Genomic DNA, 26,812 nt, shown 5'->3' on the forward strand with positions numbered 1-26,812 from the left:
TTTTTTTCTGAAAAAAAAAAAAAAAAAGAAACCCAGCAAATTCTCCAAACAATCATTTTCAAATGTTAGTTAAAGACACACATTTGGCTTGACTGTTTTTGTAAATGTACATTTTGAAACTTAAACTTGTACATATTAAAATATGTGTGAATCCAGACATATGAATGTTTGTGTATTTGCTGAGGACATTCTCATCATCCTAATGCTAATGAATAGGAAATACAGGTAAACATACTTACTATGCAATTTGGGAGTGAAAAACAAATATGCAGAAGCATATAAACTGCCACCATAAGCAGAGCTATTGCCCACATCTCTTTTGAAGGTCCTTAAAAAAATATTAAAAATATAACAATATAATTTACAGAAACAGCAATATAGGACTGAAACAAATGACTGATGAAATAAATAATAATCAATAGAGTACATTATGATAGAAGAACAACAACTTCTACACTATACCGCACTATTAACAACTTACCATAGTTACTCTTAATATTCTTCTTAGTCAGAGTCGTCTGGATGCTCTTTCCCTCGTGCTCCACCAGACAAACATACTGGTCCTTCTTCCAGTTGTCTGGAGGAACATTGAGCGTAACAGTCTTCTGGAAAGTCCCGTCCACATTTGGTAGTGTCTCTCCAAGATCCACATCCTCATGGTTCTCCTGTCCATTTCTTAACCAGGTGATAGTCACTGCTGATGGGTAAAAACTGGTGGCATGACACGACACTACAGAGGAGGAGGGATCCTTCTGTAACAGAGACACTTCAGGAGCTAAAACAAAGATTGAGAGAAATGTGAGGAAAATATTTACTACTTCAGATGTATGCATGAAGTCAACTCACACATAAATGCAGCTACATTTTGTTTTAACCATTCGGTGCTCCTCATTTGGGAGTAATTTTTTTAATGAGCTACTATTTTTTCATTTTAAAACATGTTTCAGTCAAAATTGACTGAAGAGCACCAAAGGGTTAATGAGGCAATCCATTAGGGAAAAAAAGACAAAGACCAATGACTCGTTATAATAAAAAAATACTCTTTTGTTGAACAAAGTAAATTTCTTGAAGACAAACTACCTTTTCTCTCTAAATCCACTTTCCTTAATGTCAAGAACTTCTTTAACCAGTAAATGCACTCATATGTGTAGTATTGTTTGAGTAAATCAAGTTGTTTTCTGTCATAATTCCACTTCTGCACTGTTATTCCCTGAGGTACAGGTGAGATGTATCTGAGCTCCTTCATGTCTAGCGAGATAAAATCCTCTCCATCATAATCGTGCTCATCAAACCCATTTGAGTCTCCAGTCTTGTCATCACAATCACATCCACACATCCTCTGATACGTATGAACACCTGAAGAAGAGAGAGAGCTCACTTTTAATTTTATTGTATAAGGTCATTCTTGATGTAGTATAAATTATTTTAACTCACCGTGTGACTGATTGAATCGCTGCATTAGAAGATGAATGCTGATTTTGTTGATCTGCTGTGCTCGTTCTCTAAACTCAATGTATTCTTCAAATCTGTCTCCAGATGTAAACTCCTTCATCCAGTCTTGTCTGGGAATCAGCTTCTTTGTCTCACCATCATAATAATCAATCTGTCGTTCATCCAATACAGATAGAGAGGAAATCTCTGGGATTCCTGCAATCGTCTGTCCATTTATTTCAATGTATAATGTGAAGAAGGTGTGCGACTCTGAAAAAAACAAGACGACGTAAAGCTCTCAAACAAATACAGTTTCATCAAATTACTGTTTGAGTCATTCAGTTATTTGTTTTAATTTCCAATCAGTGCTTTTGCAGTTTCATCATAAGGTTTAAACTCAAAATTCATCCTGTGAAAATACTGAATTACAATTACAACTGTACTATTAAACTTTTTCCAGGTTTGAATCAACTTCAAATTTGAAACATGACTTGGCTAGACACACGGCTTTAATTTTATAGCATTTTAGAGTCCACATTGTTTTGTAAAGCATATTTTGTATAAAATACAAATGTTTAGTTCATTTGCTTTTCAATTATCTTCTAGAATATTTTCATACTTTCATTTTTTTGATGTGCTTACAATCTGCAGTGTGCTTTTGTTAAAAAGATGAGTCTTATGTCTGTATTTTTAAAGTGTTTATGAATCTACGGACCTAAGTTTAAAAAAGAGGGGTGATAGCTAACAGGTTAATTTACATTAACATCTTCACAACTTTAGTTATTAATATAGAACTAGACCAAAAAAAGGTAAAAAGTAAAAAAGGGAAAGGAATAAATGAATATTAAAAATAGTTTTATATTTGAAAAAAATATATAAATATAAAAATCTGATAAATATCAAACAGGGATATTATCGATAACTACAACTATTAAAAACATCTCTGTTAATTCAAATTTAAGTAAAACAAAATTTAGAACAAGTATATAAATATCAGAAAACTAATAAGCTAAAGGATAATTCAACCTTTAAATGATGTTATAAGATTAATCTTACCTGAGTGAACAAAAGGTAAGCAGATGAAGAAAATGAACTTCATTATGGATGAAAAATGATGCATTTGACTCTCAAATAAGTGTAGTCATCAAAGAGCACTGAAAACACTGTAGTCTTCAGCACATCGACAGGAAGAAGCGGTTATTGAGGGAAACTGTTGCTCCAGATAAACAGTATTAATACGCATGTTTAGAGAGTAACGTTTCACTCACAAGTTGATGTTGCTTCATTTAGTAGGATTTTTTTTTTTAAATATAAAATCCAAATATTTTTATTCAACCAACTTGTTAGAATTCATTTGATGTTCAGAACAGAGTAACTACAGTAATTGCCCATTGCTCCCTGGGGGTGTTTGACTATGTTTGAGAAAAAAAAATTGTCATTCTGAAAATATAATTATATGTTTATTAAATAACACAAACTTCCTATCTACAGGCCCTTCTGTTCTCATATCATATATAACTTTCATGTTCTACAAAACAACAAACAATTTCTGTTAACACTTTATTTTAATAGGCCACTTTAGACAACTTACTAACAGACAGATCTAGCAGTAATACAGTATTCAGGTACAGAGAAACTGTAGAAACTGGATCAAGTACTAAAAAAAATAAAAAAATAAATAAAAAATCTAATGTAACATAACATTGTTTTTATGTGGTCTTTGCGCTTTATCTGTCCGGCAACATCTCATAGCAGTTACTGAATTAGGACAACAGCATTTTTTCTCAAACATGGTTTACTTCATCTGCGTCTGACTGACAGAAGAGTTTGTTTTTCTGAGGGGAGAGACTTTTTTATAAAAATGTATGAAATGTCGCTTATGGTGTGTGGGGGGAACAAACTAAAACTGGGTTAGTTGCAACACACACGGTTTAAACATTTTCACACATGCTAGCATAACAAAAGCTGTGTGTGGAGGTTGGAGAGTGTTGCGTCCATCTCTGTTTTTCTGAACGTCTGAATGTGAATATTTGTTCACATTGAATTGAACTATGCTATATCTGTGTGTTGTGGCCTTGGTTGTAGTATGTTCATCCTAAATTATTTTTTTAATTCTTAAATAACAAAATTATTTTATTTGAAATGTTATTTTATTGACAATTTATATTAGTCTCGAATACATTTTCATTAGATCAGATAACATTTTAAGTTGTTCTATTTTTTAATGTTGCATTTTAACAATGAAAGTTCAGAAAGCTAGCTCTTAGAAAAATTACTAATCAGTAAACATATCTTGAAAATATATTATGCATTTACAGAACCTTTTCTTTTACAATATTTACACATGCAAGAGGTGAATGACAAGTTCACAGACACACACACAGAGTAATACTTATTACTAATAATTTCTAATCATAATCAATAATGGATAACAGATGTTATGAGAACTTTTGTAGGACTTAAAGATTGGACAGTTGGATTGAAATCTGGGCACTGTGCAAATGATTGTCCATCGCTGTTAGTCTGTGCTATGGGTTGAAATTCTTTGTCAAACTGTAGTTTCTGAAAATGAATGTCATAAAGAATAAACAACACATTATTAATTACACTGTTTTGTATGACCACTAAAGCAGCATGTGACCAATTCAAGTCCAGCATATTGTGTCAAAACAGCAAATTCTGCAAATAATCTCATTAAAATGCTGCTTAAATATTTGGCTTGTTTTTATAAATATAGAATTTAAATATAAAATACAGAATTTCTGAAATGCATCTAATGCAGTTGAATAATCATCTTGATAGTATGATCATGGAGAGACAAATTATTAACAATATGTCTATTTTATTGATATTTAGAGAGATTCCGGTTGTTGATTGGATGAAAAGGAAAGGTCAGTCATTTCACCAAAAGTTCCAATTATGACTTTAAGGTCAATTTGGAAAAATAAATAAATAAATAAATAATGCATAGCTCATTTACAATAATAACAACAACATGCATTTATAAAATAGATTTCATGTCGACTTGAATATCATTTAATCATTTTACATTTCCATAATAATGATTTGTAAAATTAGTAAAGAATATTTAATTCTAGCTTGGTCATGTCGAAAACATCAAAACGTCTGTGTCAATCCAAACTTTTGAATGCTAATGTCACTGTGGCTGATGAAAACTGATGAATGAGAAAAAGAGATCATATCGGAGAAAGATGGGTAAACATACACTTACCATATGATGCCTTTTGTGTAATATGCAAGCAAGCCGAAACAAAGCTGCTGCACTTGATCCCAACAAAACGGTAGGTCCTAAAAAATAGAAACACATGAATAAAAATACACAATGTTTTGCAGAAACAGTAAAATAAGCCATCAACTACTTTCTTGACATTTAGTGTTTTCTTTTTTTTAGGAGCTTCAAATGAGAATCTTTGTAGTGATTGAGAGAGAAACATTAAACAAGGTTTTTTTTTGTTTTTGTTTTTTACATACTGTAATAAGTCGACTTCCTTCCCTCTCAAATGGCCTTTCCCTAGTGCTTCACCACACAAACACACTTGCCCTTCTTCCAGTCATCTGGAGAAACATTGAGGATTCTAGTCTTCTGGAAGGTCCCATCCTCATTTGGCAGTATCTTTCCAGCGTATACCGCCTCATGGTAATCCTGTCCATTTTTTAACCAGGTAATAAGTCACTCCTGATGGGTAAAAACCTGTGGCATGACGTGACACTGTAAAGGACGGACTCTTCTGTAACAGAGACACTTCAGGAGCTTTAAAAAAAAAAAAAAAAAAAAAAAAAAAAAAAAAAATACAACATCTCTTTTTTTTTTTTAAAGAATCATCCTTTGGTGTTTGATAATGTAGTATAAAGTATTTTAACTCACCATTTGTCTGATTAAATCTGCTGTATTTGTTCTCTGGCCACAGTAACTTCTTTACATGTGTCTTCAGATGCAAACTCCATCCATAAATCCGCTGCTCATCTGGTGAATTTACAGCGGAAAACTCTGGAGAAAAGCAAAAATGAAACACACAATCACAAAGACAAGCTCTCAAACACAGATACAGAGTCGGAATAATGAAAATAACACTATCCAAACAAACAGTAGTTGAATTAATCACTACCAATCACAGTAAAAGCTATTCGGAGTATGTTTTCAACTGAGTTCCTATCCAGCTGTGCCCGCCAAGTACGGCCGAAGAACGGCTCACTGCCCAAGTTTCCTTTTTGTTAATAAGCAATTTGCATTCACCTGCATATGACCCTTCAGTCCTCCTGTGACGTTGTCCCATCATGTCCCAGATGTTTCAGTTCCTGAAACTTGCTGAAAACGTCTTTTTTCTGCAAAGTAATGTAAAAATATGAATGAGGCACGTGACTAATTCCAAATATTTTGGAATATTTTTGCAATTACAAAACTAGAATTGAAAAAACAGCAAATTCTGTAAATCTCTTTTTCTAATGTTGCTTGAAGACAAACATTTGGTTTTAACTGTTTTTGCAGCTGTGGAAATTAACAACTTTTTTTTTTTTTTTTTTTTTACTTTTGTCAGTTGCATCAAATCAATGTGTGTGTGTGTATATAAATTAAATCAGTATTTTTGAAATGCATACTTTTTATAGTTACAGAAAACAGTTTGAAGCAGATTTGGCCCATTTATTCCAAATAAAATTGTTACATGAGTCTTAATGTCCAGATGAATTGTTTTAGACTACTTTGAATAATTTGACTACTGTAATCCATGTAAACGCAATCACTGAAAACTGGATTGATTTTTTTGACAACTGAAAATGTTTTGGAGTTTACACCAGCACATGTAAATTTAACTGAAGTGATGGCTATTGAAGATAAGGCTGTGTGTATGTACAGTACAGTAATTAAAAAAATAGTCATTTTCTAATTAGTGAAGCATTCGCTCTATTTAATTCTATATTACTGGATTTATTAACTAACACATTAAAATGTATGTATGTATTTCAAAACATCTGAATGCTTGTGTAATTGCTGAGGACATTCCCTTCATCCTACAGCTGATTAAGATACTTGAATGAGAAATAAAAGCAGAATAAAGAGATGTAAACACATACTTACTTTCCAAACAAAGACTGCACAAATAATAATTGGGATTATGAAAAAGACTATCGTAGCCACAAGTACTGCGAAGAATATTTCTTCTGGAGGTCCTAAATATATACACACACATTAAAAAAAAAAAAAATTGTAAAAATTTAAATAAACAAATAATAATGAAAAAAATACTTAATGATGGAAACAGTAAATGGCACAAGAAGGGTGAAGGTGAGTAAATGATGACAGACTGACCATTTTCAGGTGAACTATCTATCGTTAATATTTGACAGATTTGCCCAGTGTGATCTTGAAGGGTTGGTTCAGCCAAAATCAAACATTCTGTCATCATTTACTCACCCTCATGTGTTCATTCACCTTTGAATCACAAATAAAGATGATATAATTGAATACAGATAAAGATTTCTATCCCTTCATTAGAGGAGGAGTCCACTTCCAAAACAAAGATTTACATATAATGTACTCACCCCCTTGTCATCCAAGATGTTCATGTCTTTCTTTCTTCAGTCGGAAAGAAATTATGTTTTTTGAGGAAAACATTTCAGGATTTTTCTCCACATAATGGACTGATATGGTGCCCCGATTTTGAACTTCCAACATGCAGTTTGGAATGGAGTAAATGCGGCTTCAAACGATCCCAGCTGATGAAGAAGTGTGTCATCTAGCGAATCAATCGGTTATTTTCATAAAAAAAATTACAATGTAAATACTTCTCAACCTCAAACGCTTGTCTTGCTCTCCCTGAACTCTGTGTATTCTGACTCAAGACAGTTAGGGTATGTGGAAAAACTCCATTTGTATTTTCTTCAAAAATCATTTCAGAATCATCCTACATCACTGCAGAAGTGCTGACCCAGTCTTTGCAAAGTTTAACCTTTTTGTCAAACCTTAAAAAAAAAATTAAAAAAAAAAAGGTAAAATAGTGATGTAGGACGATTTTGAAGTTGAGGAAGAACATGAGATGTGAGTTTTTTGACAAACTGTAACTGTCATGAACCAGAACAAAAACAGTCCAGGCAGAGTAAGACAAGACGAGCGTTTGACATTAAAAAGTATATAAATTGTATTATTTTTATTAAAATAAAATAAAAAACAAAACTTATTATTTTGCTAGATAAGACCCTTCTTTCTCAGCTGGGATTGTTTACAACCGCATTTGGGATCGTTTAAAGCCACTTTTGGAAGTTCAAAATCAGGGCACCATATCAGTCCATTATATGCTCACATATTTTTCTCATGAAAGACATAATCATCTTGAATGACAAGGGGGTGAGTACATTATATGTGAATCTTTGATTTGGAAGTGGACTTCTCTTTTAAGATCAAAAGACCTATTAGCCAAATATGGTAAGGATAGGATAAACTTTATAGCAAGTATTAAAAAACAACCATGCCCACTATTAACAACTTACGGTTACTCTTGATCTCATCATCAGTCAGAATGATCCGGATAGTCTTTTCCTCGTGCTCCACCACACAATCATACTGGTTCTTCCACTCATCAGGAGGAATACTGAGGGTAACAGTCTTCTGGTAGGACCCATCCTCATTTGGTAGTGTCTCTTCAAGATCCACATCCTCCTAGTGCTCCTGTCCATTTCTTAACCAGGTAATAGTCACTACTGATGGGTAAAAACTTGTGGCATGACACGACACTGGAGAGGAGGCGTCCTTCTGTAACAGAGACACTTCAGGAGCTAAAACAAAAAAGATTGAGATACATGTGAGGAAAATCCTTAATCTTTATCCATATTATTATGTTCCATGTGCTAAGTTTTTATGTTTTAATGAAGCAATGCATGAGAAAAGAACAAGATATTAAAGGATTAGTTCACTTCCAGAACAATGTACAGATAATGTACTCACCCCCTTGTCATCCAAGATGTTCATGTCTTTCTTTCTTCAGTCATGAAGGTGAAGAAAGTGTGTTTTTTGAGGAAAACATTTCAGGAATTTTCTACATAGTGGCCTTCTATCAAGTTTGAACTTACAAAATGCAGTTTCAAATGGCTCTAAGAAAAACGGGCTTATCTAGCAAAACAATCGGTTATTTTCTAAAAGAAATTTGCAATTTCTATACTTTTTAACCTCAAATGATCATCTTGAGTAGCTCTGTGTGAACTCTGTGAATTCCAGGTCAATACAGTTAGGGTATGTTGAAAAACTCCCATCTCATTTTCTCCTCCAATGTCAAAATCGCCCTACATCATTGCAGAAGTACTGACCCAGTGTTTACAAAGTGAACATACAAAAAAAGGGCCCAATGCCCTTTACAAAAAAAAAAAAAAAAAAAGGGAGGTGGGGGGGGTAAAACAGTGACGTAGGATGATTTTGAAGTTACAGGAGAAAATGAGATGGAAGTTTTTCAACATACCCTAACTGTCTTGAAATGGAGTGCACGGAGTATGCATCACAGAGCAAGAAATTATACACTTTTGTGGTCAAAAAGTGTATAAATATTAATTTATTTAAGAAATATGACATTGTTGTGCTAAATGAGACCATTCTTCCTCGACTAGGTTCGTTTAGAGCCCATTGAAGCTGAATTTAGGAAGTTCAAACTCACAGGCACCATAGAAGTCTGTTTTATGGAGAACATTACTGACATGTTTTCCTCAAAAAAACAATTTCTTTACAAATGAAGAAAAAAAAAAGAACATGAAAAGACATACATTTTTCTTCTGGAAGTCAACTAATCCTGTAACAATAGTAAAATGATTCACTGGTTGAACAAAGTGAACTTCTCAAAATCAAGGTACCTCTTCTTCCTAAATTCTCTTTCCTAAAGTTCATGAACTCTTTCAGCCAGTTAACGCACTCATGTTCATAGTATTCTTTTAGAGAGTCAAGCTGTGCTCTGTCAGTGTTCCACCTGGCCGTTGTTATCAATGCCTCTGGTAGAGCTGTGATGTACATGAGCTCCTTAATGTCCAGTGTGATGAAATCCTCTCCATCATAACCGTGCTGATCAAACCCATGCGAGTCTCCAGTCTCATCATCCCAGTCACATCCATACATCCTCTGATATGTATAGACATCTGCAAGAAAATTAAGAATCGTAAGATCTGCTCTTTCTATTGTAATCTTTCACATTTACAAATGTACTTATAAAGTATTTTAACTCACCATGTGACTGATTGAATCGCTCCATTAGATGAAGAATATTGGTTTTGTAGATCTGCTGCACATATTGTCGAATCGCAGTGTCTTCTTTCCACATGTCTGTGGATGCATAATCTGTCATCCAGTCCTGTTTGGGAATCAGCTTCTTTAACTCACTGTCATAATAATCAATCTGTCGTCCATCCAGTGTAGTTACAGCAGAAAACTCTGGGATTCCTGCAACCGTTTGTCCATTTAGTCCAGCGTATGTAGTTATGAAGGTGTGTGTCGCTAAAAAAAAAAAAAAAAAAAAAAAAAAAAAAAAAAAGTTACCATTAAATTTAAATTCAATAATATTTTATTAAATATTGTATTTATTACAAATGATTTTTTTTTATATTAACGTTTCTCATAATCGTGAATCAAAATGACTCCTTGCACCGACATCACTTCTCTGATGACAAGGACGTGGCAACCTGTCACTCACACCAGATCCACCAATAGATCATCTGAAAGCTGAATAAACAAGCTTTCAATTGACGTATTGTTTGTTAGGATAGGATAATATTTGGCCGAGATACGACTATTTTAATATATGGAATCTGAAGGTGCAAAAAAATCAAAATATTGAGAAAATCACCTTTAATGTTGTCCAAATGAAGTTCTTACTAATGCATATTACTAATCAAAAATTAAGTTTTGATATATTAACAGTAGGAATTTTACAAAATATCTTCATGAAACATGATCTTTAATTAATTTCCTAATTATTTTTGGCATAAAAGAAAAATCTATAATTTTGACCCATACAGTGTATTTTTGGCTATTGCTACAAATATACCCCAGCGACTTAAGACTGGTTTTGTGGTCTAGGGTCACATTTGTCGTGTTTCATGTCAGCTATATTTTAAAATCAACACTCATACACATAATTATCTTTCACAGAACAGTGGCACAGCAAGTGTATTCTTTACATTTACATTAAAATGCACATTAAAATGAGCCATTCTCAGTGTTTTAAACTGGCCTGGCCTCATGAGTCAAATACAAATCACTGGAAAACATGGAAACGATTTCAGTGCAGCGTCAACAAAACAAAACCCTGCTTTTTCAGCCCACAAGCACTAAATCTGTCACCTAATTCTGCTAGCCTGGCTACTTAAAAAAGAGAGAAAAAAATTACATATCAGATTAAAAACATCTCGTGATTTTGCCATGTCTGTTCAATACACGGAAGTAGCTAAAAGCTTTGCTGCGTCACCTGACCAAATCCGGGAAACAGGTCTCATCAAAGTTACTAACCGTATTAAATAATAGCGATATCGAAGGACTTTTAAGGTAATTACTTTAAAATAGCTAGCTGTTTTTATCGTTGTATTCGGTTTTTATATAAACTATATATACACAAATTTAATATATCAATTCACATATGTGATGGACATTGGTTATGATCATCTTTATTGTCTACTTTGAAGGCATCTTGAATAAAACAGCGTCATATTTAACAAGGCATATGCAAAACGCGTGAACTGGAAGCAACGAGACTTGTTTAGCAGAACAGCTAAATCTGTTGCGCATAAGCCCTATTCACTATTTAAATGACATCACGAAACCAATCTCACCAGAGTAAACAAAAGGTACGTAGATGAAGAAAATGAAAAAGTTCATTGCAGATGAAAATCTATGAATTTGCCACACAACTCTTTGTTTCTCAGGTGCTGCACACGTCACTTCCGCTCTGGATAAACAGTCCTAATATGGATATTTAGGGCGGAGCCTTTTACCCAAGTTACCCACCGTTTTCCTTTCGATTCAGGTGTTGACTCAGATTGAGATTCGTTTTGTAAACTCATTTAAATGATGAATTCTGTCAGCAAAGCCTTGAAACAGGTTTAAGTTGAAGCAAGTTGAAGGGGATCACTGTTAACGGGTCAATTTAGCCTACATGAAAATGTTCATAGCTTTAGTTATTCGTATAGAAGCTAAAGAATTTAAAAAAAGATACAAAATAATAAATCGTTTTATATTTGAGAAAATAATAAGAATAATAATCAGATTAAAAATGTCTGTCAGTTCAACCAGGGATATCATCGATAACAAACTATTAAAAACATTTCTGTTAGTTAAAATGAAACTGGAATAAAACAGAATTAATAATAAATATATATATATTAGTTGAAAACTAATTTACTTGGTTAGCTGATGGAGAGTTCAACCTTTAAATGATGTTATGAAATGAATCTCACCTGAGTAAACAAAATGTACAGAAATTATGAACTTCATTATAGATGCAAATTCATGCATTTGACTATGAAATAAGTGCAGTCGTCAGAGAACACTGAAAACACACTGCAGTATTTAGCATGTCGACAGGAAGAAGTGTTTACTGAGGGAAACTGTTGCTCCAGATAAAGTTTTAATATGCATGCTTATAGGCAATAATAATGTTTGACATTGCTTCATTCAGTACCCAGACAGACATTTGATCATTTCTGTTAACACTTTATTTTATAACCCATTTTAGACATTGTACTAACAGGTAGATCTAACAGTAATATTCAGTTACTGAAGTACTGCAGAAACTAAATGCAGTAATCAAATGTAAAATAACACTGGATAAATCTAGTTTGGAAAACAGCAGAGCCAAAAACCAAATACACACTGACTAAGCAAATAAATATAGCTAATTCCCATACTATTACTTTTTATTACCTATGAAAAGCACACTTTCTTTCTCCTGCCCAATCTGTTTTTTTTGTTGTTGTTGGTTTTTTTTTGCTGTAAGTTTCTGTTTGCGTGTGTGTACACACACACACACATACATACATACACATATATATATATCTCCTATTTTCAGGTTTTCATTTTCATATGTTCAAGTTTTATTGAAGTAAATAAAGAAAATAAAAGAGAACTGCATCTGTTAAATGTTTCAGTTTGTTTTTTTATTTGAAACTTCCAAACACTTGCTGTCAAACTATTATTATTCAGTGAACTGTATATTTACAAATTCTTTAAATATATAATTATGTATATAGAAATGTGAGTGGTGAAAGACAAGATCACAAACTGTACTGCATTTAATGTGCCCATTAAACCTGATATTAACATAAGTTTAATAATTAGTATCTTGATGATCCCTTTAGCTGATTTGCATTTGCACTTTTACATTGATGTGTCTGCATTGTGCTTTTATAGACTTAACACCACACATGTTCTTTTTTTGTGTTTGTTTGGTCATGTGATCATCTTGTTTGGGAAAACAGGTCCATGGCATCCATACTCGTGGAACGTGTTCAACAAGAATTGTTTTAGTCACACATGCATGCTCGAAATTATCTGATCTCCCACATCCTGGAGATACCTGATTGGACTGTAATCTTGGGAAAGTGCAGATGACTGGAGCAAACTCTTCAAAGACTTTTGTCGGAGTAACTCTCGTCATCGTCAAAGGATGAAACTCGCTGATACAAACTTTTTTTCTGCCAAGAAATGTCATAAAAATTAATTAAATGAGGATTTTTTTTTAATTATATGATTTGTATGACCACTGAAACAGCATGTGGCCAATTCCAAATCTCAGATTTTTGCAGTTATGCACTGGAATTATAAAAACAGTAAATCCTGCAAATTGTTGTCAGTTGCATCAAATCAATACATGTGTTTATATAACAAAGCAAGAAGCAAATACTAAATCTGTATTTTTGAAATGCATCCTGGAATCCATATGAAATCAGATTTGGCCCTTTATTCCAAGTGAAATAGATTAGTTAGATGAGACTCTAATGTAGACTAGTCTGAATAAGAGTGGACTATTATGGTCCATGTACATGCAGTCACTGAAGGCTGGATTAATTTCTTGACATTTGAAGATGTTTTGAAGTCAGTTTACACTAGCACATGTAAATGTAACTGAAGTGATGGCTGTTGAAGATGTGGCTGTGCATAATGCACAGTAATTCAAAAAATAATAGTGATTTTCTACTTTAGTGAATCATTGGCTCTATTTAATTCCACGTTATTGGAATTACTATCAAACACACTGACGTGTGTAAATCCAAATACTTGCGTAATTGCTGAGGACATTACCATCATCCTATAGCTGATGAAACCAATTGAATGAGAAATAAGAACAGAAAAATAGACATGTAAACATATACTTACTTTTTTAATACAAGTACCAATAAGCAGGACTATGAGGATGACTATGAATACATTCACAGGTATTGTGAAGTATGTTTTTGTAGGTCCTTCAAAATAAAAATAAAAACACTTAATATATGCATTTAAAAAAAACACAATACATAGAAACAGCAACTAAGTTATTAATGTCCAGGGTTGTCATTAGCAAAATGAATCTACTAATTGGAAATAAAGCTGAAATCAAAAAAAAAGTATAAATATTTAATTTAAAAAATGTAAACTAAACAAAAATGATCAATGGTGCACTGCAGTGAATAACTTAAATTGAAATAAACAAACAAACAAAGCTATCAAAAGATGTTGGAATACTTGAAATATGGCCCACAAGTCATATGGACTCATTTCATAACTTTCATTGTTTGAAAGAGGATTATGCTAGATATTTTGCTATATTTTGTCTTTTATGTTCTGCAGAAGAGAGTCGCACGGGTTTGGAATGACATGAGGGTAAGTAAATGATGACAGAATGATCATTTTCAGGTGAACTATCCTTTGTTAATATTTAATTTTGATTTCAAATATCTATTTGATATGTTTGCCCAGTGTAATCTTGAAAGTTTAGTTCAGCCAAAATGGAATATTCTATCATCATTTACTCACCCTCATGTCATTCCAAACCCATAAGACTTCTTCCATTCACCTTTAAAACACAAATGAAGATACTGTAGATACTGACATCTGAGATCAAATGACCTATTAGTCAAATGTGGTAAGGATAGGATATAAACTTGATAGTATAAAAAACAACAACAATCATAAACACTATACCACACTATTAACAACCTACTGTCGTTACTCTTGACCTCGTCCTCAGTCAGAATCTTCTGGATGGTCTTTCCCTTGTGCTTCACCACACAAACATACTGGTCCTTCTTCCACTTGTTTTTAATTACATAGAGGCTAAGTGTCTTCTGGAAGGTCCCATCCTCATTTGGCAGTAGATTTCCAAGATCCACATCCTCATGGTGCTCCTGTCCATTTCTTAACCAGGTAATAGTCACTCCTGATGGGTAAAAACCTGTGGCATGACACACCACTGGAGAAAAGGGACTCTTCTGTAAAAGAGATACTTCAGGAGCTTAAAAAAAAAAGAAAAAAAAAAGAGAGACAAATGCAAGAAATATATTTAATACTTACAGAAGTTTATTAACATTTATCTATATGATTAACTTATTAAATTGTGCTAAGTTTTTGTGTTTTAATGAAGCAAAGCATGAGAAAAGAAAGACATTAATGACTCTTTAGAAAAGATCTACTTAATCTACTTAAAGGAAAGCTCTTAAAAACAAGGTACCTCTTTTCTCTAAATCCACTTTTTTTAAATGCAAGAAATATATCACCCAGCCAACGCAACCATTTCTATAGTATTGTTTTAGATAGGTAAGCTGTGCGCTGTCATTGTTCCACCTGGCCACTGTGATCAATCCCTGATGTACAGCTGTGCTGTATCTGCTGTTCTCCACATCTAGTGAGATAAAATCCTCTCCATCATAAGCATGCTCATCAAAATAATTTGAGTGTCCAGTCTTATCATCCCAATCACATCCATACATCCTCTGATACGTATGAACACCTGAACAAGAAAAGGTGAGAACCATAAGATGTTTTTTCATTGTATAGCAATCTTTCACATTTAAAACTGTAGTTTTAAAGTTTTAAAGTGTTGTAACGCACCATGTGAGTGATTGAATAGCTGCATTACAAAATTAATGTTGATTTTGTTGATCTGCTGTACTCGTTCTCTGATCTCAGTATATTCTTTCCATTTGTCTCCAGATGCAAACTCCTTCATCCAAACCTGTCGGGGGAATCAACTTCTTGATCTCACTGTCATAATAATCAATCTGTTGTCCATCCAATGTAGTAACAGCAGAAAACTCTGGGATTCCTGCAATTGTTTCTCCATTTCTTTCAGTATACGTAGTAATGAAGGTGTGCAACTCTAGACAAACAACAAGATGACAAAGCTCTCAAACATGATTAAATATTTAATAATAAAAATAATAATTAATATTCATGTTCTTTTGGGAAGCTTTTTATTTTCTTGTTGTTGTTCTACTTCTTTTACTCATTCAAGCACATTTTCTGACTGTGAAACCAGTTCTGAGGTCTCATTTATAAAACTCTCCATAGTTTTCATCCTAAAGGTGTATGTACCACAAAAGCTAGATTTTGCGTACGCACTTAATTTTTCAAATTTATAAAACCATGCGTACGCCAGAACCTGTGCAAAAATCTCTTTATAAATCCCTGTCAGGGGAAGCTTGCACGTACGTACTTCTCCATCCCGTCTCTTCTTTGCCATTTGCACCATACACATTAATTTGTATTGCTAAAAAATAATCTAGTATTCTTATGTTTTAGAATTAATATATAAATATATCCATTAAAAAAAAAAAAACTGTTTAAAATAGTTCTCAGATAAATAGTTTTAAATAGAGTTGATCTCTAGAGCTGATTCTTTTCCACTGGCCAAATAGTATTTCACTTGTTTTAAACAATTAAAATTAAATTAAATGTATGCAGTTTTGCTGATAAGGTGAACATATTACATTTATTGCAGTGTACTGTCTGACTCGGCGCGTCACTGACACTGATACGTGTATATCGAAATAAAACAGAGTTTAAAATCGTTGTTTATATCATTATTTTTCTGACTCCAAGAAAAAGAGCTCGTACGCATGGTCTAGAAAGTCCATACGGTGCGTACATATTTATGGCAATTAGATTTTTCGTAAATCACGATATGTGCGTCAAAAATTGTGTACGCATATTTCTATGCTTATTTTGTGCGTAAGCAACGTTCATAAGTGAGACCCCCGTTTGCTCCCCTAAATCTCTTACAACACCAGGTCTTACTAGTTTTACTATGCATAACCTCATCTGCATAACATTTCCATGCATTCAAGTTCCCATCTACGTGACACAAGTGTTTAACACCCTCAAAGGTACAAGACATTAAGGAAATTTGAGATACGTAAGGGATAATCAACGGTTAAGGGATAATCAAGGGATAGTCAACGGTTGTCCCTCCGCTTTGCGTCGGGCGTTCTTAGCCTCCACATCGTGCATTTAAAATCGTTTAATGCACGGCAAGCCGTTGATTATCCCGCTTATTCCATGGTAATTTAAAAAGTTAAAAATAGTAGTGCTCTTTGCAGCGCAATATTTGTTATTTGGGTAAAAAAGACGGTTATTTTCATAAGTTATGACATACAGCTCTAGCATTCTGCCCACTTCAAATTAATAGTGTGGTAAGATCACATTTATTTGAATGAATTATAGCATTTATTTAAAAAAAATATCGATCGACCGAGACAGAGAAGGCGAGAGAGAGAGAAAGAGAGAGATGACAGCTGTGTATGTATCAGTGTACCTGCCTGAATGCTGTGCGCCTGCGCGTCTCTCTCTACAAACAACGAATTTATTCAAAAACAGCGGTTTTACCACCTCGTTGCTGAGGAATATAATGTAGCGATCTAGTATCTAGGCTATTTTATTAAAGTGCTCCTATTATGCCTTTTCAAATATGACCTTTCATGCAGTGTGTCATGTAGCTGTATGTGAACATAAACGATCTGCAAAGCTGTGAAGCTGACAGTGCACGATAAATAAAGTTATTACACCGCATGCGGAAAGCGCTGCGCTATGAAACCCATTCATTTTTATTGCTTGTGCCGCGCGAGGAACAGCTTGTTTCTGCCTCGACCAAAGGCAGAGTTGAACTTTTTGCCGCTGCGCTCTGAAGGGCTGCACTGAACCCAGCAGCCAGCGCTTTCCGCGTTCGGTGTGAAAGCCGCTTAATGCATTATACAGTGTTGAAGTTTACAACATAGAGGTGTGTCCGGTTCGCATACATAAGCCAATTGCGAGCACTTTCCACGGTAGACCGTGCTAACTTGTCGATCAGCCACTTCAGCCGTTTCATCGCCAGACTCTGGCTCGAATTGGTAAAATCGATGCCATCTTTTCTATGTATTGACAAGTAGGGCTGGGAGTCGATTCCAAAAAGAATCAATTCCAAGGCGTTGGGAATCGAGAGTCGATTCCAAGATCCTATCAAGGGGAATTGACTCCCCATTCATAAACGTTTTCAGTTCAGCAAAGCTTATCTGTGGGCGCCTCTGAAACGAAAGGCTGCATCATACGAAGGCTGCATCGCCGAACATCGACTGACGAAAATAAACTGAATGAAAAGAGTCCGTACTGAGCTCGTTAGAGTTTGAGGATGCAGCCTTGCTCGCTAATAGTGACTAGAAGTCTGATTCGTCTCCATGAAAATGTTCTTTCGATAGATCGTTTTAATGAATCAGTTCAAAACGATTCAGAAGTTATTTTACAATGGCGCGGCCTTATATTGGCCACAGTTTTGAGTGCTGCATGACAGAATAGACCTTGACGTGATCGAGGGTCTTGCCCCTATTTCCATTTCAAATAAAATGCTATTTTTCAACCTTTCTATCAGCCAATGATAATTCTGAAAGAATGCTGAGCACAGATCAGTGGCGAGAGCTTCATATTATGATAAGGTTACTTTCTAAGAACTTTATATCCTACAGTCATGGCGAAATTAGGTTCCCCCACTCTATTAAAAAAAATAAAATAAAATTGAAAACAACAGTGAGGAATCGATTCTTGGAATCAAATCTCTTGAACTCGGTTCCAAAATTCTCTGAATCGAACAGCCCTATTGACAAGTCTCCAGGGCTGTCAGTCAGTTATGGCAATGGGCGTTTAGTTTTCCGACACGCCGTACGCAGTAGACCAATCATAAAGGACTGCACCATCTGACCAATCACAGCAGTGAGGGCTCACGGAAAGGAGGGGTTTAGAGAGACTGATTCTTCGAACTGCTTCGCACCAGACGTTTACGATTTTTGACGTTTTCTATTTTTGGAGAAAACTTCTTGGTGACTTTAAAAGTAAAAAACTAATTGACTTGTCTTAGTTGGCATCAAACCAATAATTTGACCTATGACACTACATTGTGTTTAACCATGTTTAAGAGCTCTATGGTACTGTTTTTTGTGATGTTGATTGTTTGGTGAATATTTTTTCAGCTTTACACACCTTCATGACTACATACACTAAAATCAATGGACAGATGACTGCAAGAATCCCAGAGATTTCTTCTGTAACTACTCTGGATGAACAGCAGATTGATTATTATGACAGTGACACAGGGACACCGATTCCCAGACAGGACTGGATAAAGAAGTTTGGAGACAGATTTAAAAAATATATTGAGATCAGAGAACGAGTTCAGCAGATCAACAAAATCGACATTGCTGTTCTAATGCAACAGTTCAATCAGTCACATGGTGAGTTAAAATACTTTGCTACATGGTTCTCTGATATGCTCAATTTTGATTTCGATATTCTGCCGTCTGTTATTCGTGATAATGTCCATCATTACTAGCAATGCTGTATAATGACACTTATTTAATGTCTCTCGGATCACGATGCGGATAGACATCCTTAACCTCATTTCAGCCAACACAGCCTCATTTATCAACAATATTTACTGCAAAATACAATCTGAGGACTATGGTAATATTGTTGAAGTGTATGTCTTGTAGCTAGAACTATCCCTTTGTATGCTGTTATGAATTACAAAATAATAAACAGGTAAGATTTTAAAATGATTTTCATGTGATCATTTATGCAGTGAAAAGCTGTATAATAAGTGATATGACTATATTATCCCTTAATTTGCCGTCTTCGTTCATCTAGACTCAAAGCTATTTGCTAGGAGCTGCTTTTCTTCTTGGAAGCTTTTCATTTAATAAGCTAATAAAATAAAATAAAATATAACTCATATTAATATTTCATGTCTTATAATATACTTGTGTGGCATGTAGCCATGTGATAAGCAGGATACATCCAGCCAGTTGTTTTCACAAAATAAACTATGACAGGGTGATCAGGAGTCTTGTATCCGACTGAAAGGCTTTATTTGTACTTTATCTCTTACTTATACTACATTTTAAACTACAAAAGAATTATCTTGTACATTAAAATAATAATAAAGTATAGTATCCCACTATCTCTCTCTCTTGTTCAGGTGTTCATACATATCAGAGGATGTATGGATGTGATTGGGATGATGACACTGGAGGCTCACATGTGTTTGATGAGCACGGTTATGATGGAGAGGATTTCATCTCACTAGATGTGAAGGAGCTCACATACACTGCACATGTACCACAGGCAAAACCCACAGTGCTCAAGTGGAACAATGACAGAAAACAGCTTGATTTTCTGAAAAACTATGATCCTGAGTGCATTTACTGGCTGAGAGTGTTCTTAGATTTCTCTAAAACTGCTTTTAATAAAACAGGTATAATATTAGAGTTACCAGGACAGACAGTTTATTTTTTTTCTTCTTGCATATGCAGATCCCTGACAAATTGTTTTAACAGACAGCGTGATAGATCTATGAAGATCAACTTGAAATTAGAGACTGTTAAACTCTGATCAGTGCATGTGTTGTTGTTTTTTCTGTTCTCATTTTGCTCCGTGTTCTGTATTTACTTTTAGAGCCTCCTATGGTGTCCCTGCTGAAGAAAAACCAAGACTATTATGTGTTGTGTCACGTCACAGGGTTTCACTTCAGAGAAACAAACATCTTGTGGAGGACAAATGGACTAAAAAATTTTAGTAAATTGGTGGAATATAGAGAGATGCTACCAAATGGGGATGGGACCTTCCAGAGGACTGTTGCCCTCAAGTTCCTTCCAGACGACTGGAAGACAAACCAGTACGCTTGTGTGGTGGAACACGAAAGTTTGACTGAGCCAATCCAAAAGAATCTAACTGTGGATGACATCAAGAGTAACGGTAAGGTGAAACCTGCTTAATTTTAATCCATGTACATTTTACTTATTTTAGGGACCAAACACATGAGAATGCCTTTACTTTTATCTAATATTATTCATTGTGTATTGTAAAGTTTCTCTTTGTGTTCTAGCACCAGATGTTTCATATGTCGTGTATCCAGTTATTTCAATCCTAGTTTGTGCATTAACTGCATTGTGTGTACATCGTCACTGCTGCAACAAACCCAAACATAGTAAGTACTAAAGACCTGTTGTGAGATATAATTCCAGTCATAAGTGCAAATGTTTTTACATGTGTTTCTGTGTGGCAGTACAGTGAAGAAGAATGCAGTGAATGTTTTATCAGTTTCATGTTGCTGCTGTTGTTGTTTTTTTCATTCTCTAAAATTATCAAACTATTAGAATTCTGTTGGTGTGTGTGTGTATGTGAGAGAGAATGTTCCCTTGAAAACGTTTTTTAAATTTCCATTTCTCTCTCTTCGCAGGGAAACGGATCACATATTTCACACCTCCCCCTGCATCTCCTCCAGATAATGGGAGTGAGGAGCACCTCATGGTACCTTCAGATTGACACACAAAATCACTTTCCAGAACATTCAGCTTCATAGTTCCTTACCAGTGGAAGGATTTTCATAGCCCTACCCAATAACCAAGTTCTTTTATGAAGTTTAAGAAACATCTAAAGAGCTAAGCCTCTTTCACATAGCAGTTCCAGAATATACATAGAAAATGTTCACTACTGTGTGTGTGCACTTGGATGTGTTAAATGCAGAGCACAAATTCTGAGTATGGGTCACCATACTTGTGAAAAATACTCTTTTCTGCAATCAGCTCAAGAGGAAATATATCCATTACCATGTCTTACCATTCTTCAAACTGATGGAGGCAAAGTGGCTTTTGTTGTATTCCTCATTTGTTGCACTGAATTCTGTTAAATGATAAAAAAAAAAATAATAATAAAAACACTGTAAATGTTTTCTTAATGATATTTGACTTAATATTATTTTATACATTCTGTACATATACTGCAATCTTTACTACAACCAATGATTTTTTTGTATTGTCAACAGATTAAAACTACAATAAATACATAAATAAAATGTAAAGAAAATATGCAGAAATATGCCTCTAAATAACCTCAAGTTAAGATATGACCCAGTGTCATTTGTGCAGTTTTAATGAAGGCATTAAAATGCACATTCCCAAAGATTTGTATATTTTTGTACATATTTTATATGTATAACTATGTACTCTATGTATAAATGTGCTTTATTTCTATGAAAATATATGCATATATTTCCTAAAATATATGTATATAGTCAGTGATCAGTTTAAGTTTGGTCTATCTCATGGTTTCGTGACTAGTTGATATGGTAAAATGATGATGATGTGATCTTCACAACATTGTTCCCATCAACATGTATTTATTTGATTTTTTTTGTCATCCTGTTTGTTTCATTCTTTGTCTTTCTTGCCTTTTTTGTTCTATAATAAATACTACACTAATATACCATTCTCTTTTCTTCTGAGCGAGTTCAGTGTCTTATCATCTGCATACATAATAGTTTTAAGAGAACATTTAATGGAGATTCTAACTAAATGTGACAACTCATAAATTTGACAGTTTAACAAAAAAAATATACCCTAGAATCGCTGATCGGATGCATCTTTCAGGGATGTTAATCTGTCCAGTTAGGAAGCAGAAGTGATTGTGAATGAGTTTTACCTGAATCCTTGCTTTGGTGCAATTGAATAGTGAAAACAGGTTCACGGGAGAGCCAGCGTCACCAGAAATAATGGTTTTGTAGATGATGGCCACAGTCAGTTGCTCTCTCCTTATCGTTCCAGACTGACTTGCAGTGGGAAGTGTTTCTAAACCGGTTGTCCAACAAAAAAGAACAGAACAATTTGGTGTAAATTTTTTAAAGTATCCATTCAAATCCGTTTTAAAAGTATCGATTTAGCACCGGTTTCATAAAAAACCCAAATGATACCCAACCCCACTGCCAGTGTATGTTCTCAGCATGTTTTGGAGCGGTGGGTATGAGCGGCGGGAGCTGTAGGGCTGTTTGTGAGGTCCAGTCACAGGAGGTAATTAGTCTCTTCAGTGCCACACAGAATCAGGGCTGTGAAAGGGCCGCTGTCACATCAACTGTGCAGCACAGGAGTCTGAGCACCAGAATACAACATGCAGCACTGTACGACTGTCTGCTTCAACCTCAGCGCAAGAAACACACTGACACCTGTGTGTGAGACAGGTACACCAGAACACAGAAAACCTGCTTATTCATGAGGATCCGGCTACTGTTTCCCACTCAAATAATAAACAATAAAACAATAAAATATCCATGTATAATTTTACTTCAGATGCAACGTTTATGTGATACAACGATTATGTAACTTTTAAAAATATAAAAATACATTGCTGATAAACCAAATAAACATTGCAAAAACATATTAAGTCTGTTTTTGTGCTACTGTGCTGTAAGACGTCCTCCAGTACTCTAGGGGGCGATAGAGATTCTTTAAAATGTGCTATTAGTTAAACTAACTTATTTTTATACTTAACCTAAAAAAGAAAACCGACCAAATTTATGCAATCAACAACACATGTGCTCCACTTACGAGCATTTGCATTCTTGTATTAGCATAGGGTTTTAACATTTAAGCATGAAACCTGCTAAAATTTCCTCTAAACCCCTCAGTCCCACACTCACACCAGGTGAAGTCCAAGTAGAGCGCGGCTTTAGCAGTGACTGATGATTTGTTTTGCTCACACTGGCCTCGGGCGTCAGGAGTCGCTGCACCCAACAGACCTGTGCGCGCGCTAGCATGAGCCGCCCTTTTCTGAGGCTAACCGGGCCAAATCAAGTCATGATAAATAACATGACAGAGGCAGAAGTGTAAATGCCCACACGCTGCTGTACATGATTAGTGTACAAACAATTACTTCACCCCGAACATTACCCCCGATGCGCAAATTAAGATTCTGCCATGCTAATCTGCCTGATCGTTCGAGAGCCATTCATTAAGGGTCGCTTTGAGTGAAAAACGGCAAATGTCTGAGAAACACACACATACAGTTGTTGTCCATCAGATGCCGCGTGACTGAAATGTTAGCACAGTGACTAAAATGACAGAATCTGATGCGGAAAAGCTAAAAGCTGAGTCTGAATGAGGCTTTTGAGAAGCTAGCAATGAACTATTTTCCATTTTTTTTAAATCTGCAGATACTTTTTGGCTAAAGCGAATACTAAATTACCAAATTAGACTGTTAAAATGAAGAAACAACCCTCATGCTAACAAAAACTAGAAGAGAATCTTACAATTTAGCTAGCTAACAGGCAAATAAATAGAAAAACTGAAGCTAAACTAGGAAATTTTACAATCAGATTCGACTGCGCTCTCGCATAAGCTAACAGCTAAGTTTGATGTGTTTATTACAGTTCGTCCTGATGTCTTTGACATTTTAAAGGCTTTTAAAAGGAGCTATCAACTATTTTCTATTTCCTGTGGAGGCTTTTTGGTTCATGCTAATGCTAAAATATCACAGTAGACTATGCTAAACAAAAAAAAAACAAAACGCTCTCATGCTTGCAAAAGCTAGTTTTTTAGCAGCTAACTGATAAATAGAGAGAAATACAGGGAGAAATCTTGGAAAAAATAACATTAAAGACGGAGAATGAAAAATCTATGCTAAACGGCGAAATCTAACAGAATTTGTTTTTATTATGCTCTCAGAAAAGCTATGTTTATATAATTATTAATTTTTTTTTTTTCAGACAGATTTGACATTTAGAGGCTTTTGCAGGAAGCTAGCAATTTTCTTTTTTGTCCGTGAAGGCCTTTTGACTAATGTTAATGCTAAAATACCACGTTTGCACTATGTTTACATGTTCATTACTCTTTTTTAAAAAACAGAAAAGATAGAGCAGGCTTAAAAGAGAGAAATGCCTCGCGTTAGGCTGCGCTAAATGGAAAAAAACACCCTCATGCAGCAAATATCAAACGCAGAAGGAGTAGTGAGAGGAACAACTGACAAGGATTGTTAGCAAACTAGCTTTAGCATGTAGCTTCTTCGGAAGAAAACCATTTTAGATACAGATATTACGTTACTTTAGCCAATGTTTCCTTTATTTAAAGATCTTTAGCTGTGTATTTACTCCAAACGCTAGCAATTTTGCTAGCTTTAGCATTCAAGATGACAAGTGAAATTTAACTGTTTTTTTTTTTGTTGTTGTTGTTTTTACAATATTTATTACAATACCCTTACAGTTTTGATTAATATAAGCTATCAACTACACTGTAAAAAATAAAAAACACAATTTGTTGAGTCAGCTTAAAATAATTTGTTACCCTGCTGCCTTAAAATTTTAAGTTCAGTCAACTAAAATAAGTTTAGTCAACTTGAAATGTTACGTTGTACTAAGGAAGAACTTAGATATTTGTTTTTGCTAAACTTACCAGATGGCTAAGTAACCCAGCTGCCTTAAAATTTAAAGTTGATTCAACTCAAATATCTAAATTGTCACTTAGTACAATTTAACATTAATTTGAATAAACTTTTTTTTTTTTGAGTTGACTGAACTTAAAATTTTAAGGCAGCCAGGTTACAAATTATTTTAAGTTGACTCAACAAATTGTTTTTTTACAGTGTGCTTTCTAATATTTGTGGACGCTTTCTGGTTAATGCTAATGCTAAAATACCATGTTAGACTATGCTAAACCAAGAAACCACTCTAATGCTTACAAAGCCAGAAAAGCTAGCCTTTTTTAAAAAAAGCTAGCTGATAAATAAAGAGAAATACAGAGAGAAATGTTGGAAAATGTAACATTATTTAAAGACTAAGAATGAAAAATCTATGCTAAACTGTGAAAATCTGACAGAAATGCTAATAACTAGCTATTCAACAAGCTAAAAGACAGAAGTGCGGCATTAGACTGTGCTAAAAAAAAAAAACATGCTAGAAAATAAACTCAGACTTTGAAAGCTAGCAAATAATGTGAAAATAAAGAGAAACAAAGAGAGAAATCATATGTAACGTCACATTATTTGAAGATGGAGAATGAAAAAGTTGATGCTAAACTATGAAAGAGTAACAAGAGGACAACTGACAAGGATTGTTAGCAAACTAGCTTGTAGCTCGGTTTGAAAGAAAACCATGTATTATATATATTATTGTCACTTTAGCCAATGTTCCCTTTAAGATCTACCAATTTTGCTAGCTGTAGCACTTAAGATGGCGATAAACACTGAAATTTCGATTTTATTTACAATATTTTTCCAATTACCCTTATACTTTTGATTATACGTTGCGTTATATTGTTACATTCCACTGAAAACACCATAAATAGGTTTATGCTATGTGACTGTTAGCACAGTAAAATCCTCTAAGGATGTTAATGCTAACAGTGGGCAAAACTAGCTTGTTTGCTAACCGCTAGGCTCCGACTCGGACTTCAATTTTTGACACTAACCGGTTCAGTATGGCAAGTTCGGGCGTTTTTGTATCCTCGGACACTCCGAACAAACAAAGCGTAAAACGTTTTGTGATTTCTTACTCAGAGCCTAGTGGAAAACAGCCAACGGCGGCTCGGATTCACCCTCAGGACAAAAACGCTGCGTGACAGGTGTCAGCGAACCTGAAGCCAACAAAAACCACAGCGACGGCCAACTCGCGCGTCAGTTTCCACAGCTAAACCGCAGCGAGACGAGCGAGCAGATGGAAGAGTCCTGACGTCTGGAACATCGAGCCGATTCACGGGATGTAAAAGATAACAAGACATCAAAACTCATCCAATTCACCAAGTCTGGGTGCCGTTCTGCACATGTACTGCAACTGAATCAAACGTGGATGTTATTCTAAAAGAGGAAATGTTTGTTTTCATAATCTTTCATCAAAATCTAATCATTTTCCCCACCACTTTATTGACTTTGCAGCTGACATAAGTCTCCTCTTACCAGCTCAGCTGCGAAATTTACATATCGGCCAATATAATATGTATTTCTTGCTGTTTAACTTACTAAGATTATTTTTTTTTTATAGATGAGCGTGTGTTTGCAGTGTTTTTATGCAAGAAAAATTAAGGGAAATGTAATTTGTTGCACAAGCCTGTCACCTCATAAACCGGTTTAAATGAGGTT

The 26,812-nt window shown here is 34.6% G+C and overlaps 3 protein-coding genes and 1 pseudogene across 3 annotated transcripts; 1 reads left to right on the forward strand and 3 right to left on the reverse strand.

Moving 5' to 3' along the window:
- Nucleotides 1–428: 428 nt before the first annotated feature.
- LOC127153440 (major histocompatibility complex class I-related gene protein-like) lies at nucleotides 429–2,550 on the reverse strand. Its single transcript, XM_051094494.1, has 4 exons — nucleotides 2,488–2,550; nucleotides 1,435–1,701; nucleotides 1,081–1,356; nucleotides 429–775 (listed from the first exon to the last, which is right to left on the reverse strand). The coding sequence occupies exons 1-4, from the start codon at nucleotides 2,528–2,530 to the stop codon at nucleotides 429–431; spliced, it is 933 nt and encodes a 310-aa protein (XP_050950451.1). The 5' UTR covers nucleotides 2,531–2,550.
- Nucleotides 2,551–3,419: 869 nt separating this feature from the next.
- On the reverse strand, nucleotides 3,420–11,345 carry LOC127153442 (major histocompatibility complex class I-related gene protein-like; annotated as a pseudogene).
- A 1,260-nt stretch (nucleotides 11,346–12,605) lies between these two features.
- Nucleotides 12,606–15,714, reverse strand: LOC127154093 (major histocompatibility complex class I-related gene protein-like). Its single transcript, XM_051095495.1, has 5 exons — nucleotides 15,503–15,714; nucleotides 15,123–15,401; nucleotides 14,616–14,906; nucleotides 13,790–13,875; nucleotides 12,606–13,107 (listed from the first exon to the last, which is right to left on the reverse strand). Exons 1-5 carry the CDS (start codon nucleotides 15,618–15,620, stop codon nucleotides 13,039–13,041), a joined length of 843 nt encoding a protein of 280 aa, XP_050951452.1. The 5' UTR covers nucleotides 15,621–15,714; the 3' UTR covers nucleotides 12,606–13,038.
- Nucleotides 15,715–18,932: 3,218 nt separating this feature from the next.
- On the forward strand, nucleotides 18,933–26,405 carry LOC127153443 (major histocompatibility complex class I-related gene protein). The gene is made up of 5 exons (XM_051094495.1): nucleotides 18,933–19,149; nucleotides 19,893–20,168; nucleotides 20,369–20,668; nucleotides 21,153–21,223; nucleotides 26,241–26,405. The coding sequence occupies exons 1-5, from the start codon at nucleotides 18,933–18,935 to the stop codon at nucleotides 26,403–26,405; spliced, it is 1,029 nt and encodes a 342-aa protein (XP_050950452.1).
- The last annotated feature ends 407 nt before the right edge of the window (nucleotides 26,406–26,812 follow it).

This window comes from Labeo rohita, chromosome 22, assembly GCF_022985175.1.
Source record: "Labeo rohita strain BAU-BD-2019 chromosome 22, IGBB_LRoh.1.0, whole genome shotgun sequence".
Classification (NCBI taxonomy): Eukaryota; Metazoa; Chordata; class Actinopteri; order Cypriniformes; family Cyprinidae; genus Labeo; species Labeo rohita.

Coding starts and splice junctions, on each gene's coding strand:
- LOC127154093 (XM_051095495.1), bottom strand. CDS start 15,620: ATGAAGGAGTTTGCATCTGGAGACAAATGGAAAGAATATACTGAGATC. Junction 14,907..15,122: donor AGTGGATTTAGAGAAAAGAG/GTACCTTGTTTT, acceptor TTTTTTTTTAAG/CTCCTGAAGTATCTCTTTTA. Junction 13,108..13,789: donor TTGGTACTTGTATTAAAAAA/GTAAGTATATGT, acceptor ATTTCTTGGCAG/AAAAAAAGTTTGTATCAGCG.
- LOC127153440 (XM_051094494.1), bottom strand. CDS start 2,530: ATGAAGTTCATTTTCTTCATCTGCTTACCTTTTGTTCACTCAG. Junction 1,357..1,434: donor GCGATTCAATCAGTCACACG/GTGAGTTAAAAT, acceptor TCTCTTCTTCAG/GTGTTCATACGTATCAGAGG. Junction 776..1,080: donor AGTGGATTTAGAGAGAAAAG/GTAGTTTGTCTT, acceptor TCTTTGTTTTAG/CTCCTGAAGTGTCTCTGTTA.
- LOC127153443 (XM_051094495.1), top strand. CDS start 18,933: ATGACTGCAAGAATCCCAGAGATTTCTTCTGTAACTACTCTGGATGAA. Junction 20,169..20,368: donor AACTGCTTTTAATAAAACAG/GTATAATATTAG, acceptor ATTTACTTTTAG/AGCCTCCTATGGTGTCCCTG. Junction 20,669..21,152: donor GGATGACATCAAGAGTAACG/GTAAGGTGAAAC, acceptor CTCTCTTCGCAG/GGAAACGGATCACATATTTC.